A 15,808-nucleotide genomic window follows, 5' to 3' on the forward strand; every position below is an offset into this window, starting at 1 on the left:
AGCCTAGGACTGAATTCCAGGTTATCATGACATTATGAGGTTGATGCATAAAGAGAGAACAGGAAAGGTCTTTGAGAAAGGGCAATTCATGAAGTAGGTGGAAAACCAGGATAATACGGCATCCTAAAAGCAAAGGGGAGAGAAGGCATCAATAGGGAGGAAGGGAGCAGTTGTATCAAGTACCGCATGTAACTGGTCAAGTGACACGGGGACTGAAAACAGGCCATTGGGTTTAGTATCATGGATTCATGAATTACCTTAATGTGATCAATTTCCATGGAGCTATGGGATTGAAGTTCAGTTCAGTTCAGTTGCTCAGGAGTGTCCCACTCTTTGTGACCCCATGAAACACAGCATGCCAGGCGTCCCTGTCCATCACCAACTCCCGGAGTTCACCCAAACCCATGTCCATTGAGTTGGTGATGCCATCCAACCATCTCATCCTCTGTCGTCCCCTTCTCCTCCTGCCCTCAATCTTTCCCAGCATCAGGGTCTTTTCAAATGAGTCAGCTCTTCGCATCAGCTGGCCAAAGTATTGGAGTTTCAACTTCAACATCAGTCCTTCCAATGAACACCCAGGACTGATCTCCTTTAGAATGGACTGGTTGGATCTCCTTGCAGTCCAAGGGACTCTCAAGAGTCTTTTCCAACACCACAGTTCAAAAGCATCAATTCTTTGGCACTCAGCTTTCTTTATAGTCCAACTCTCACATCCATACAGGACTACTGTAAAAACCATAGGTTTGACTAGATGGACCTTTGTTAGCAAAGTAATGTCTCTGCTTTTTAATAGGTTGTCTAGGTTGGTCATACTTTTCTTCCAAGGAGCAAGCGTCTTTTAATTTCATGGCTACAGTCACCATCTGCAGTGATTTTGGAGCCCCCCAAAATAAAGTCTTTCATTGTTTCCATTGTTTCTCCATCTATTTGCCTTGAAGTGATGGGACCAGATGCCATGATCTTAGTTTTCTGAATGTTGAGCTTTAAGCCAACTTTTTCACTCGTCTTTCACCTTCATCAAGATGCTCTTTTTTCTCTTCACTTTCTGCCATAAGGGTGGTGTCATCTGCATATCTGAGGTTATTGATATTTCTCCCAGCAATCTTGATTCCAGCTTGTGCTTCTTCCAGCCCAGCATTTCTCATGATGTAGTGTGCATACAAATTAAATAAGCAGAGTGACAATATACAGCCTTGACATACTGCTTTCCCAATTTGGAACCAATCCATTTTTCCATGTCCAGTTCTAACTGTTGCTTCTTGACCTGCACACAGATCTCTCAGGAGGCAAGTAAGCTGGTCTGTATTCCCATCTCTTTCAGACTTTTCCACAGTTTGTTGTGATCCACACAGTCAAAGGCTTTAGCATCATCAACGAAGCAGCAATAGATGTTTTTTTCTGAAATTCTCTTGCTTTTTGTATGATGCAGTGGATGTTGGCAATTTGATCTGTGGTTCCTCTGCCTTTTCTAAAACCAGCTTGAATATCTGAAAGTTCTCAGTTCATGTACTATTGAAGCCTGGCTTGGAGAATTTTGAACACTACTTTGCTAGTGTGTGAGGTGAATACAACTGTGCGGTAGTTTGAGCATTCTTTGGCATTGCTTTTCTTTGGGATTGGAATGAAAATTGACCTTTTCCAGTCCTGAGGCCACTGCTGAGTTTTCCAAATTTGCTGGCATATTGAGTGCAGCATCCGGTCCCATCACTTCATGGCAAATAGATGGGGAAACAGTGGCTGACTTTGCTTTTGGGGGCTCCAAAATCACTGCAGATGGTGATTGCAGCCATGAAATTAAAAGACACTTACTCCTTGGAAGGAAAGTTATGACCAACCTAGACAGCATATTAAAAAGCAGAGACATTACTTTGTCAACAAAGGTCCGTCTAGTCAAGGCTATGGTTTTTCCAGTGGTCATGTATGGATGTGAGAGTTGGACTGTGAAGAAAGCTGAGCGCCAAAGAATTGATGCTTTTGAACTGTGGTGTTGGAGAAGACTCTTGAGAGTCCCTTGGACTGCAAGGAGATCCAACCAGTCCATCCTAAAGATCAGTCCTGGGTGTTCATTGGAAGGACTGATGTTGAAGCTGAAACTCCAATACTTTGGCCACCTGATGCCAAGAGCTGACTCACTGGAAAAGACCCTGATGCTGGGAAAGATTGAGGGCAGGAGGAGAAGGGGATGACAGAGGATGAGATGGTTGGATGGCATCACTGACTCAATGGACATGGGTTTGGGTGAACTGCGGGAGTTGGTGATGGACAGGGAGGCCTGGCGTGCTGTGGTTCATGGGGTCACAAAGAGTTGGACACGACTGAGTGACTGAACTGAACTGAACTGAGTGCAGCACTTTCACAGCATCATCTTTTAGGATTTGAAATAGCTCAACTGGAATTCCATCACCTCCAGTAGCTTTGTTCGTAGTGATGCTTCCTAAGGCCCACTTGACTTCACATTCCAGAATGTCTGGCTCTAGGTGAGTGATCACACCATCGTGATTATCTGGGTCATGAAGCTCTTTTTGTACAGTTCTGTGTATTCTTACCACCTCTTCTTAATATCTTCTGCTTCTGTTAGGTCCATACCATTTCTGTCCTTTATTGTGCCCATTTTGCATGAAATGTTCCCTTGGTATCTCTAATTTTCTTGAAGAGATCTCTAGTCTTTCCTATTCTGTTGTTTTCCTCTTTGTTTGCATTGATCAATGAGAAAAGCTTTCTTGTCTCTCTTTGTTATTCTTTGAAACTCTGCATTCAGATGTATATATCTTTCCTTTTCTCCTTTGCTTTTCACTTCTCTTCTTAGCTCTTTGTAAGACCTCCTCAGACAACCATTTTGCCTTTTTGCATTTCTTTTCCTTGAGGATGGTTGTGATCACTGCCTCCTGTACAGTGTTACAAACCCCTGTCCATAGTTCTTCAGTCACTCTCTATCAGATCTAACCCCTTGAATCTGTTTGTCACTTCCACTATATTATCATAAGGGATTTGATTTCGGCATACTTGAATGGTCTAGTGATTTTCCCTACTTTCTTCAATTTAAGTCTGAATTTTGCAATAAGGAGTTCATGATCTGAGCCACAGTCAGCTCCCAGTCTTGTTTTTGCTGACTGTATAGAGCTTCTACATCTTTGGCTGCAAAGAATACAATCAATATGATTTCAGTATTGACCGAAATCTGTTGATAGTATCTGGAGATGTTCATGTGGAGTCATCTTGTGTTGTTGGAAGAAGGTGTTTGCTGTGACCAGTGCATTCTCTCAGTAAAACTCTGTTAGCCTTTGCCCTGCTTCATTTTGTAGTCCAAGGCCAAATTTGCCTGTTACTCCAGGTATCTCTTGACTTCCTACTTTTGCATTCCAGTTCCCTCTGATGACAAGGACATCTCTTTTTGCTGTTAGTCCTAGAAGTTCTTATAAGTCTTCATAGAACCGTTCAACCATTCAACTTCATTGAACCTTTCAACCATTCAACTTCAGCTTCTTTGGCGTTAGTGGTTGGGGCATAGATTTGGATTACTGTGATATTGAATGGTTTGCCTTAGAAACAAAGAGACCATTCTGTTGTTTTTGAGATTCCACCCAAGTACTGCATTTTGGACTCTTCTGTTGACTGAGAGTTTTTTTTTTCTTTTTTAGTTTTGTAAAAAAAAATTATTGTGGTATGTTGATTTGCAGTGTTGTATTTCAGATGTACAGCAAAGTGAATCAGTTATGCATATACATATATCCACTGTTTATTAGATTCTTTTCCCATATAGGCCATTACAGAGTATTGAGTAGAGTTCCCCCCCCCATATAGTAGGCCCTTATTAGTTATCTGTTTTATATTGTGTAGTGTCTATATCAATCCCAACCTTCCAATTTATCCCTCCACCTCTTCCCCCCTGGTAACCACAAGTTTATTTTCTATATGTGTAACTCTACTTCTATTTGGTAGTTGAGTTCATTCGTAGACCTTTTTTAGATTCCACATATCAGTAATATCATATGATATTTTCTTTCCGTCTGACTTACTTCACTCAGTATAACAATCTCTAGGTCCATCCATGTGGCTGAAAATGGCATTATTTCCTTATTTATATGGCTGAGTAATATTCCACTGTATATATGTACTACACCTTCTTTATCCTAAATGAATGACTTTTAATAGAACAAACTTAAAATAGCACTTGGAACCTAGTAAGAACCATAACAGAGTTACTATATACATATGCACATACATAGGTATGTGTTAGCTATTAACATAGAAAGTGTTTTTAAAGTTTAGGGTTTAAGAACTCATGTGTCTTCAAAGGGATTAGATGCTTCTGGACACTTCTTCCAACCATTGATTTTGTTGTGGTTGTTATTGACTTAAAAAGTTAAAGAATCCTTCTGCAGAAATGGGGGACAGTACTAAGTAATTGCTTTAAGAGGCCATCAAATGAAATTATTAGCCCCTTCATTTCCTTTTCAGCTGAGGAGATGATAAAAAGCTCCAGCCACACATTTCTTTCTCATATATAATCACCACCTTACTCCTGGACCACTGAACCCCTGCTACTACTGTATTCTGCACCTTCTCACTCTCTCCATCAGCAGCCTATGGTGATGATTCTTGAAAAGTTTCTGAATATGTCCTGGATGCAGCATCCAGACCCCTTTCCCCTTTTTTAATGGTGGAATGAGGACCATAGCAATGATATTTTTATGACCTGGAGAGGGACAGGAAAGAATGGACAGGTTGGAAAGAAGGTATTAAGACTAGGATAGGATGGAAGGATTGGTGGAGGTTGAGGGTCTTCCACATGGAAGACAGAGTATGGCTGCAGGTTGAGTGGGTACCAGGGGCACCATTTAGGCTGGATGAAAAAGCAGAAGGAAATGCTTTTATTTCCTCCAACTGTTGCTCCCAGTAGTGGCTCAAGTGCACTAATTAAAATGCAATAAGTAGCAACTTGGATGTCTGGGAAGACATAAGTGCCAGAGGTGTGTGCTCACTTTTTCCTTTTCTCCAAAGCTGGCCCACAGATGGTGAAAACAGGTATGATGTCAGGCATCTCCCCTTTCATCTGGACCGTGGCACCGACTGATCGGGGTATCTCATTTCTCCAACATTTGCTGAAGCTATTAATACTTCCCTGGGTTCCTCTTCTGTGAGAGTGCTTAACAAACACTTAGAGAAGTTAGAGAAATACCTGAGACTAAATTGACCAAAATGGTTCTAATTTGTTATTGATGAAAAAAATCCTAGGAGTCCCATATTCCCACAGATCCACAAATCATCTGCCAATATCTTGTTTGACAATATCTAACTTTGTCCACTATCATTCCAGAAGTCTTGTCCACGTGGTGTCTGGGGAACTGATGTGGAATGTACTAAAATTTAAACCTGGGATTTACTTAAAAAAAAAAAAAAGTAGGGATGAAACTAGTCTTGTTTTTCTCAACCTTTGCTTCATCTATTTAATATGGCCCTTGCTGAGATACTTGAAAAGCCTCCTAGAGAACTGAGGCTCTTTCTCAGTTTCTCACACTTTTTTGTGACTCTCTTTGGGATCAGTCTTTATATGGCAGGGCCTGTAGTGAAAGAAACCTGAGTCACAGGAATAAATTATAAATAGTCTTTTGTTGAAGTACTTCCCATGTAGCGGGCAGATCTATAGTGCCATTTTGATTGTAAATTTCTCAATGACTAGAATCCTTTATTTATATCACATTACAGTGAATTATTAATACCTCATTGCTTGATTTCCAAATGCCTGAACTATTTCTGTAGTTCATTGTGACTTTTAAACACCCCCAAAATGCGCTATGAGGAACTGTGTTGTGTTTTTTTAAGACTGGGTGGTACAGGGATGCGACACAGTTAAACTTTTCATTGTATGCTGTCCAAGAACAAATGTCCATCACCTCCTAATCCCTCTCCATATAAAATACTTCAGTAAATGAAACAGAATATTCCTCAATATTCTCAAATTCCCAAAACAGATTTCAAAATTATACTGAATGGGTGATGAAATTGAAGTGGTTCACACAATCTTGGTTTCCTTACTTTATTCCAAGTTTTACTTTTTACTTACTAAATTCATTACAGATAACAATTAGTTGTTTAATTTTCCTTATGCCGCTTTTACAGCAATCCATTTTAAGGGAAACAAAAATTCTGATTTAATGTAAATAGGTTGTCCAGTAGAATAAATTCTAAAGGGCTTTTACCTTCTTAGTGATTAGCTTATCAGATATTGCTGGAAAGTAAGCACTTTAAAGCTCATTGTTTTGTTTTGTCAAATCCTAAAAAGCTAGATTTCATAGTGGTTAGGTTATTGTTCAAGTGACCTTCAGTGTGATATCTGCCTCCTGCCCTTATAACGCTACAGACATAACAACTCAACTACCTGATAAACTTGGCCATTTTGTACCTTTCTTTAAATGCCACATTTTAATTAATTATCTTAAAGCATAATATTAGTATAATAATTTCCATTCTAATGTTTTTAAAAAGTAAGCATATGATAAAAAAAAAGAATTAACAGTACAGAGGAATACCAGTTGAACAGTTTTCATCTACAATGGCACCCCACTCCAGTACTCTTGCCTGGAAAATCCCATGGATGGAGGAGCCTGGTAGGCTGCAGTCCATGGGGTCGCTAAGAGTCGGACACGACTGAGCGACTTCACTTCCACTTTTCACTTTCATACATTGGAGAAGGAAATGGCAACCCACTCCAGTGTTCTTGCCTGGTGAATCCCAGGGACGGGGGAGCCTGGTGGGCTGCCGTCTATGGGGTCGCACAGAGTCGGACACGACTGAAGCGACTTAGCAGCAGCACAATGTATTAGCTTGAGCTGCCATAACAAAATACCACATGTTGGATGGCTTAAACAACCGAAATTTATTTTCTTACAATTCTGGGGGCTAGACATCCAAGACTGAAGCATGAACAGATCTGGTTTTTGGTGTGGGCTTCTTTCTGGCTTGCAAATGGCCACCTTCCCGCTGTATCATCGCATGACGCCTACTCTGCGTGTGCGTGAGAAAGGAGAGTTGTGGTGCGTCTTATTCTCATAAGGATACCAGTCCGATGGGATTAGGGCCTTACCCTTAGGACCACATTTAACACCAGTTACCTCCATAAAGGCCCTATTCCCAAATACACTCATGTTCAGGCTTCAGCCTGAATTTGGGGGGACTCAATTCAACTCCTAACAGTACTCAATTCCTAGTCCCAACCCCTAAAGGAAACTAACTACTTTTAGTCATTTTCTGATTTTATTTCTGCTGAAGGTTATTATTATATTTTTGTTATGCTTGGGTACCTGTTATTTGAACTACAGATATTTAGACAATATAGCTTTTGTCTGCACATAAGGGAGGTTAGGAAATTAGTTGTTTTAGCATAATATCCTAGCTCCCGGCCTTAAAATTTTGAGGCTGGTATTAATTTTAGGCTTTTTAGTTGTTTGACTTTATAACAAACTTCTATTTCTTACTGTGTTCACTGTGGGCAGTCTCTCATCCCTCCCCACTCTGTAACATAGGGAATTAACTCCTTTATCATGTCCTTCTCCTTTACTGTTCTCCTCCCACTCCTGACTTTTGTCAGCAATACCATTACTTTGACTTGTCAAGGTTTGTAATATTTATAGTCTATTGGGAAATATGAGTCATACAATTTGATTTTTAAATATTTATAGAATTATAGCACACAAATATTATCAAGTGTAAAACCAAGAGTGTGTCAAGAGCCATTGAAAAGGAAATTACATCATATCTGAAGTACTACTTCAAGTAAGTTTTCAGATGGGAGATATGGGTAATGTTAGAAAATGACTCTTCTGCAAATGTTAAACATCTTCAAAAGATTTTATTCAACTTAAAATTTGATGACAGTATCAGCAAGTTGTTAAAACTGGTCCAAATATGCACTTAAGAAGTTAAGTACCTAAATGGCAACCCACTCCAATATTCTTGCATGGAAAATCCCATGGGCGGATGAGCCTGGTGGGCTACAGTCCATGGGGTCACACAGAGTCAGGCATGACTGAGCAACTAATATTTTCTCTTTCACTTTCACCTAAAAGCAGTTGTAAGTGTTATAAAACTGCTGGGTTAGATACAAAACTGGTCAACATTCAGTGGGTCCACAAATCATGCAGAAGTTGGTTGAATCTCTGTCAATAAAGATCATCTAGACAAGTTAACCTCTGTCCTTATCAAGTTGCAAATTGCCTTAACAATAGGAAGTCAAGCCCAGTACTGCACTGAAAACACACCAAAAAAAAAAAAGTTATCTTTTTGCTTAATTCCAAGTTTTGAATAATTTATCTGACATAAGTAACCTTCCAGGTACTTGCTATATAAACATGTCATCATTTTGCCCTTACACTTGGATGAAAATTCGACTGGGTAAGGCGATGGCACCCCACTCCAGTACTCTTGCCTGGAAAATCCCATGGACGGGGGAGCCTGGTAGGCTGCAGTCCATGGGGTCACGAAGAGTTGGACATGACTGAGCGACTTCACTTTCACTTTTCACTTTCATGCATTGGAGAAGGAAATGGCAACCCACTCCAGTGCTCTTGCCTGGAGAATCCCAGGGTCGGTGGAGCCTGGTGGGCTGCCATCTATGGGTCGCACAGAGTCGGACACGACTGAAGCGACTTAGCAGCAGTATAGGATCCTGGATTTAAAACACTTTTTCCCAAGGCATTGAAAACGTTGCATCATGTCCTCTAGTATACGATGTTGTTAACTTGAATTAAACGTCACTCTGATTGGAGAAGGAGATGGTAACCCACTCCAGTATTCTTGCCTGGAGAATCCCTGGGACAAAGGAGCCTGGTGGGCTGCCGTCTATGGGGTTGCACAGAGTCGGACACAATTGAAGTGACTTAGCAGCAGCAGCAACTACTTGTTAATTTTTTTTATAATACCTGACTTTTTTTTTTTCCTTTATCTTTCTTCATTTATTCTCCAACATTTTAGATCCCTCTTTTACTTTTGGTATTCTGATACTTTATATGGACTGTTCCACATGTGAGTCTTTTTTATCCATCCCCGTAGTACTAAGGAGACACTGTCAATCTGCTCAAGAAGTTTTCTTCTTCTGTGGCTCTGGTTATTGTTACAATTTCTATATTTTCTCTAAAACTATTATACTTATGTTGGACTTTGAGGCTGATCTTCTATATCTTTCAACTTTTGTCAGATATTTCATATCTTTATTTATTTGTTGAACATTCTAGAGTTCTTCTACTTTAGCTCCTAGTCATTCTGTTAAAGCTCTTGCTTCAGCAATCCCATTCTAAATTTGCCAAAACTCCTTCTTGCTTTTGATTAGTAAATTTATCTGATATTATTAATTAGAAATTTAAAAATAATACCGTGTTTCTGAACAGACTTTTCTGGAGAAATGTTCTGTTTGTTCAATTTGGTCTTTTTGTGTGTGTGTGCTATTGATATGCACTTCATTTTTCTCAAATGTCTGGTAATTATTGTGGTTCATTTTTAATTTTTGATTAAAGAATGATGATGGTTCATGTCAGCAAATAATGTAGATCTCTCTCCACCTTTCCCTGGCTGGGCACTGATACTGATACCTTCGCATCAATGACCCGGCTTCACTTAACAATGTGAGGGAGGAAGTGGGCAAGTGAGTTCAGTTCTCTGCTTCCTGCCCCCTGCCCCGGACCAGAAATTTAGCCCTATCTACACTGAACATTCACTTTCTTTCCAATCAGTTTCTTGATTTCAACCTGGGCAGAACCCTGAATGTGTCAGTTGTTCTAACTAAATGGAATGAGAGGGGATGGGAGGGGCCAGGTGAGATGGACTTGCAATTAATTACATAAGTTGCCTCTTAGTCCTGTGACTTCCAGACCCAGGGGTCTCTTGGGACTCTGCAGGGAAGCCCATCCTTCCACTGCTCCAGCCTTATCCTGTGAATGAGTTCTAGGCTGTGACCTTCTGCACCCTAAGTCATCCACCAACTCAAGGCCAGAAATTCTCCATCTTTCGGAGAGTGATCAAAGCCTTGGGTGTGTTGTTGGTACCATTTCTCCTGTTCACAGTACAGTTTCAGTTTGATCTCGTTTTATATTTTCTTACTATCATTTCAGTGAAATTTGGAAAAGGAAGGTTGATAGATCCCAGGCCTTGTTCACCACTTTGAGTTGGAACTTTATATCTTTTGAAACAATGCATTGCTACCAAGTTTTTCCTGTCTATTTAAGTATTTAGAATGAATGAGAATCAGTCCACTGTGTTATAGTTTTTTCTTCAAAGACTTCAAACAGGATTATTTTTTCCCACACAGTTATTGTTTTTAATTCTAACAATTCAGTTTTATCTTCTTGCCCTCGCTTTTACTATATTGCCACTATCATGGTGCTGCCTTGTAATAGACTCTTCTTCTAATCAGCTGCTTCTGATATGTAGCAGATTATCCATTGAGCAAGAGTCAAACTTTGAGAGATTTTTAAGAAACTCCTTTGAGCAACATGTACAAACCTTAGGGCATGAATTTTGTGACATCTGTGTGACTGACCTGAGGCTATTTGTCTTTATGACTTGATTCCACATTTAGATAGATGAAATATTTAGGTAGTTACCAGGTTAAATTAACTCTGACCAGGTCTTGTATTAATAGATGTATTATCTTCATTAAGGGCTAGACTGGTGGCTTAGATGGTAAAGAATCTGCCTGCAATGTAGGAGACCCAGGTTTGATCCCTGGGTCAGAAAGATCCCCTGGAGAAGGGAATGGCAACCCACTGCAGTATTCTTGCCTGGAGAAACCCATGGACAGAGCAGCCTGGTGGGCCACAGTCCATGGGGTCCCAAAGAGTCAGACATGACTGAGTGTCTAACACATAGCATCTTCATTGCTAACTGAAAGTTGCTCAGTTGTGGCTGACTCTGCGACCCCATGGATTGTAGCTTGCCAGCCTCTTCTGTCCATGGAATTCTCCAGACCAGAATACTGGAGTGGGTAGCCATTCCCCTCTTCAGGGGATCTTCCCAACCCAGGAATTGAACCCAGGTCTCCCGCATTGCAGGCAGATTCTTGACCAGCTGAGCCACAGAGCACTATATAAATTCCAAGTTTATATAAATATAAACTTGGAATTTATATAGTGTAAATACCAGTCATTTATATAGTGTAAATACCATTTTTTTCTCTTAGATGTCATTGCCTGTCAGTGAATCATAATTCATTTTACCATGAGTAAATTTTTTCACATAAAGACCATTTACAACCAAGATACAATGTTATACTTAAGCTATTCGTAGTCAATAATTTTTTGATATGGATTTATTAGGTAGTTAGAATAGAAAACAGGAGTCCAAAATGGCGGTGGCTAAAAGACAAGGTAGAGAAAAGCCCGTGAAAACAGAACAAAGAAAGGTCAAAGGAAGGTCTGAGGACTGGAGTGAGGACTTCAGATAGAACAAACAGCACTTCTGCTGCTGCTGCTGCTAAGTTGCTTCAGTTGTGTCCAACTCTGTGCGACCCCATAGACGGCAGCCCACCAGGCTCCCCCCATCCCTGGGATTCTCCAGGCAAGAACACTGGAGTGGGTTGCCATTTCCTTCTCCAATGCATGAAAGTGAAAAGTGAAAGTGAAGTCGCTCAGTCATGTCCGACTCTTCGCGACCCCATAGACTGCAGCCCACCAGGCCCCTCCGTCCATGGGATTTTCCAGGCAACAGTACTGGAGTGGGGTGCCATCGCCCTCTCCGACAGCACTCCTGGCTAGCCCAGTTTGCATAGGGCAGGCCCAGGGGGAGGGAAAAACATATAAAAAGAGGAGCCAAAGGGCTCTCTCTCTTCCCCACACGCTGGCGCGCTCCTCCACTCTTCTTTTTGCGTCTTTGGGTTGGCATGCCCTCACGCTTTGAGGATGGATTCTCCTGCTATCTTCTAAATAAAATAGAGCTGTAACACTGATTCGTCTAAGAGCTATAACACATTTGTCCAAGACCCGAGAGCTGTGATGCGCCGAGGGCTTTAATGTCCGTCACTCCAAATCTTTGTTGTGACGAGACAGAACCGAGGAGCATACACTCGCCTGACAGATTTATTAGCCAATTTTTTCCTGTCTTTAGTTTTAGCTCACAGATTATAAAAAGCAATACTTTAGGACTCAGCACACAGGAAGAAAATTTACTTCATGTCACAAATGCAAACTTTAGCAACAAATCTGTAGAAGTTACTTTTTCTAGGAATGTATTATTTCAACTACTCAAGGTAAAACATTATCAGAATGTGATGTTTCAAAATGTCACAGATGAAAAGCACATGTCAAAGGTAACACATTTGTTTAATTTCATTAGTTACAATTAACTTGTGAATAAGTCATGACTTTAGGTGTGTATATCATTTCTACTGAAATGTCTAATCCACATCTCAATGATAATCAGGAATGTGTATGGCTATTGAGAGATTCCAGGTGAGTCAGGGTCACCATCTCTGGGGGCCCATTGGGCCCACCAACCCTGCTCCACAGACTTAACAAAAGATTTTAATTCATGCTGTGGTTTTAATCCATAGTGTGCTTCATGAGCACTGAGAAGCAAATGCTGTCTCTGCTTAGAATGAAATTAAGGGGCCGTCTTGACAGATAACCTGGAGAATATACATCTGTGATAAAAATCCTGTCCATATTAAGTAATGGAGCACTGTTGGGGAATACAGACTTTAATGTCCAGTGGTCAACAAGATTGGAAAAAGCTGACAGTTTCAGAGAGAAGAAACCTCTCTTGATTGTTTTAGTGTTGTATCGTATTTCTTTACTTAGCCAATCCCCGAAGACAAGTTAAATGTTTCAAGTGAATTTTCACAGTGAAGTAGTAACTAACCAGCATTTGCAAAAACCATCTTTTATGTTATTTATTTATTATACTGTGTGTATCTGCCTGCTTTTGGCCTGATAATGATAGCTGTGTAGGTCTAGGAATTAGATGAGTGATTCAGAGCCAGCTTGATATGTTGGTCATTTACTAGAATTTCTGGTTCAGATCATAACCAAAAAATGAAACAAAGAAAACATTTCCTGGGTCACATGTCTAGGCTCCAAAGAGAAGGAGATGGCAGTGCTGAAAGATGGGAAAAACAGATTCTGCTTCCTTATTGTTTTTCTCTCTCTTCCTCATGGCAACCTACGTTTTGAGGGGGAGGGTTATCCATGGAGTTTTAAAACTGAAAGAGGCCATTAACCTCCTTCATTTCTACAGACTGCAGAGGCCCAGTAACTTGGCCAAGGTCCAACAGTAAACGGATGTCCAGCCTGCTTTATTAATAAGCGAGTGATCTAGAATGGCCAGCTCATAATTCCCACTTGCCATTTAGAAATACTTTCTAGAATGCATGTTTTTAATGCCAGAAGACTGGCCAAGAAAAGCACTTCTTAGTTTGCTCAGCCACAACAGCTGAAATCTTGCCAGTTTTCCCAGGCAACAGTTGGTTCCTGTCAGGTAGAGTCTTGTGAAGAGATGACTACGTTTCAGAGTCAGAAAAAAAAAACAAAGCCTTCTCCTCCCCTTCATGTGTCAAAACGGCTGTTCCTTGTATGATGTCCTCTTGGACGTTTCAGTTTCGTGGAAATCAAACTCTCTTGGGTTGTATCAGTGAGTGTGAAATTGAACTGAACCAACACGGAGTCAGTTTTATCTTGTGGTCACCAACCAAGTTAATAGCATTTGCCATTTGCTAAATCTTTAGTATGAAATGCTATATAAAAGTGAGAAAGCGCAATGTCAACATGGCTCAGTTGATATGTATTAAGCATTTTACACAGTGTCATCGCTGCACTTAACATCCAGTAAATCTTCCAGGAAGTATGGATTACTGTGATATCACCTGGAATTCAGACACGCCAGTTGCCTCTCTTCCTTCTTGGAGGCAATGATTAGGTTACTGCTAGTCCTTCTCCAGACATGAACATTATCTACAGATTAGATCAGCCACGTGTTGTGTCGATGGTTGGAATGATGCTCAAAAAACCAGCCTAAGTCCTTGTACCACTTACAAAACTGTTTGCTTATACTCTTTTGAGGTTTGGTCCTGCTGCTTTGGGGTTAGATGAGAGTTTTCAAGCAGTTCATAGTCATCCTGCACATTGGGGAGACTCTGCCTCACATCTGGAGGAACCTTTTGGACCCGAATACCAGTGCTATTCTTTGGAGAAACTCTCTGACCCCGGTATGCCTGAGCCTGGCGTTTACAGATGCCAAACTTGCTGAGCAGCATAAACACATCCCTCTGGAAGGCTTTGGTGAAAATGGCATAGAGGAATGGATTGGCACAGGAGTTAAGTGGGTAGAAGAGGACCAGCAAGATTTTGGAATTGGTGACGGTGATGAGAGGCTTGTTCATAAGGGCCGACAGAGCGTAGAAAGAGATTGGGGCCATGCACATGAAGTCAGTGAAGATCAACACAGCCATCCTTTTGGCAATTCTAGTATCTTTGTCCCCCGGGTTGTAGTGGGGATTTCGGACTGTGATGTAGATCTTCACGTAACAGGCACAGACGATGATAAAGGCAACGATGTTGAGTAACAGAACGAGGATAATGTACGCCAGGGCAAGAGGAGTCTCGGTGTCCATGGGCAGGCAGATGCTGACCTTGGCATAGCTGCTTATTCCCACCAAAGGGAGCAGGGCGAGCAGGAAGCAGCAAACCCAGCCCCCCAGCATGATGACGTAGGCGTGCCAGAGGCGGATCTTGCGGTCCAGGTGCATGGCGAAGGTGATGGCGTACCAGCGCTCCAAGGTGATGACCGTCAGCGTGTACACGGACAACTCGCTGGCAAAGACGGTGAAGAAGCCAGCTGTGTTGCAGCCAGGGCCTGTCTGCCAGTCAATGGCATGGTTGTAGTACTCAGACTGAGTGTAGAGGTCTACGGAGGCGATGAGGAGCAGATACAACCCCATGCAGAAGTCTGCGAAGGCCAGGTTGCACATGAGGAAGCGTGGGACGGTCAGCTTGTAGTGGCTCGTGAGGAGGATGACCAGGACGAAGACGTTGCCCAGGAGAGCCAGCAGACTCACAAACCACACCACGATTCTCAGGAACTTGTAGCCCATGATGTCCTCACAGGGGTTGAACTCATCCGACTTGGGGGTACACACCATGTCCTCACTCCCCCCGCACACGGTATAGTCGTAATGGCTGTCAAAGGCCTGCAGGGTCTCCTCCTGGGGGTTTTTGAGCTCTTGGCCAAAACCGATGATCTCATCTTCTTGCTCCTCAAAGAAGACATAGTAATGAGAGTTGCTGTGGGTGTCTTGGAACTTGGAGTTCTCCTTGTACCCGGCGCTGCCATCACCCAGATCCTCATATTCCTGGTAGAAGGGACCATTCAGAGCACTCGCGGATTTTCTCTGGCGCAGGCCCCGAATACTGCTCTCATTACACATTAAAGACTGAAGGATTCTGCAAGGCAGTGGATAGAAAGTCACCACTTGTTGGAAACCCACTAATGGTCCCCACCACACTTAGCAAAATGTGCAGACTACATAGTGTGATACACAGGATTCTACAGGATCCGGTCAGGCCTGTCTCTCCTGCACCATTTCCTGTTACTGTCCCTCCCCAAGTATGACCCACTGGCATTCTGTCCTTATTGCTCTTCTGCAACCAGTTCAAGAGCAGCAGTGATTTAAAAAAATAAAAAAATCATGGATACTAGAGCCAGTCTGCCTAGGTTAGGACCTGATTCTACTATTTCCTGGTTATTTCACCTTGGGAAGGTCTGTGAGTATTGGTTTATTATTGTATAGAATGGGAGAGTGAGAGACAACTCAAATTGTCTTTCCTCA

General features: G+C 41.6%; 1 protein-coding gene across 1 annotated transcript in view; it reads right to left on the reverse strand.

The window, feature by feature from the left end:
* Positions 1-12,862: 12,862 nt before the first annotated feature.
* Positions 12,863-15,808, reverse strand: part of TSHR (thyroid stimulating hormone receptor) — a 95,927-nt gene continuing 92,981 nt past the window's right edge. Inside the window, exon 8 of the mRNA XM_045162151.1 lies at positions 12,863-15,422. Within this exon, the coding sequence (XP_045018086.1) occupies positions 14,012-15,422 (1,411 nt within the window). The 3' untranslated portion in view covers positions 12,863-14,011. The remainder of the gene's footprint in view (positions 15,423-15,808) is intronic.

This window comes from Bubalus bubalis, chromosome 11 (assembly GCF_019923935.1).
Source record: "Bubalus bubalis isolate 160015118507 breed Murrah chromosome 11, NDDB_SH_1, whole genome shotgun sequence".
In the NCBI taxonomy this organism is placed as follows: domain Eukaryota; kingdom Metazoa; phylum Chordata; class Mammalia; order Artiodactyla; family Bovidae; genus Bubalus; species Bubalus bubalis.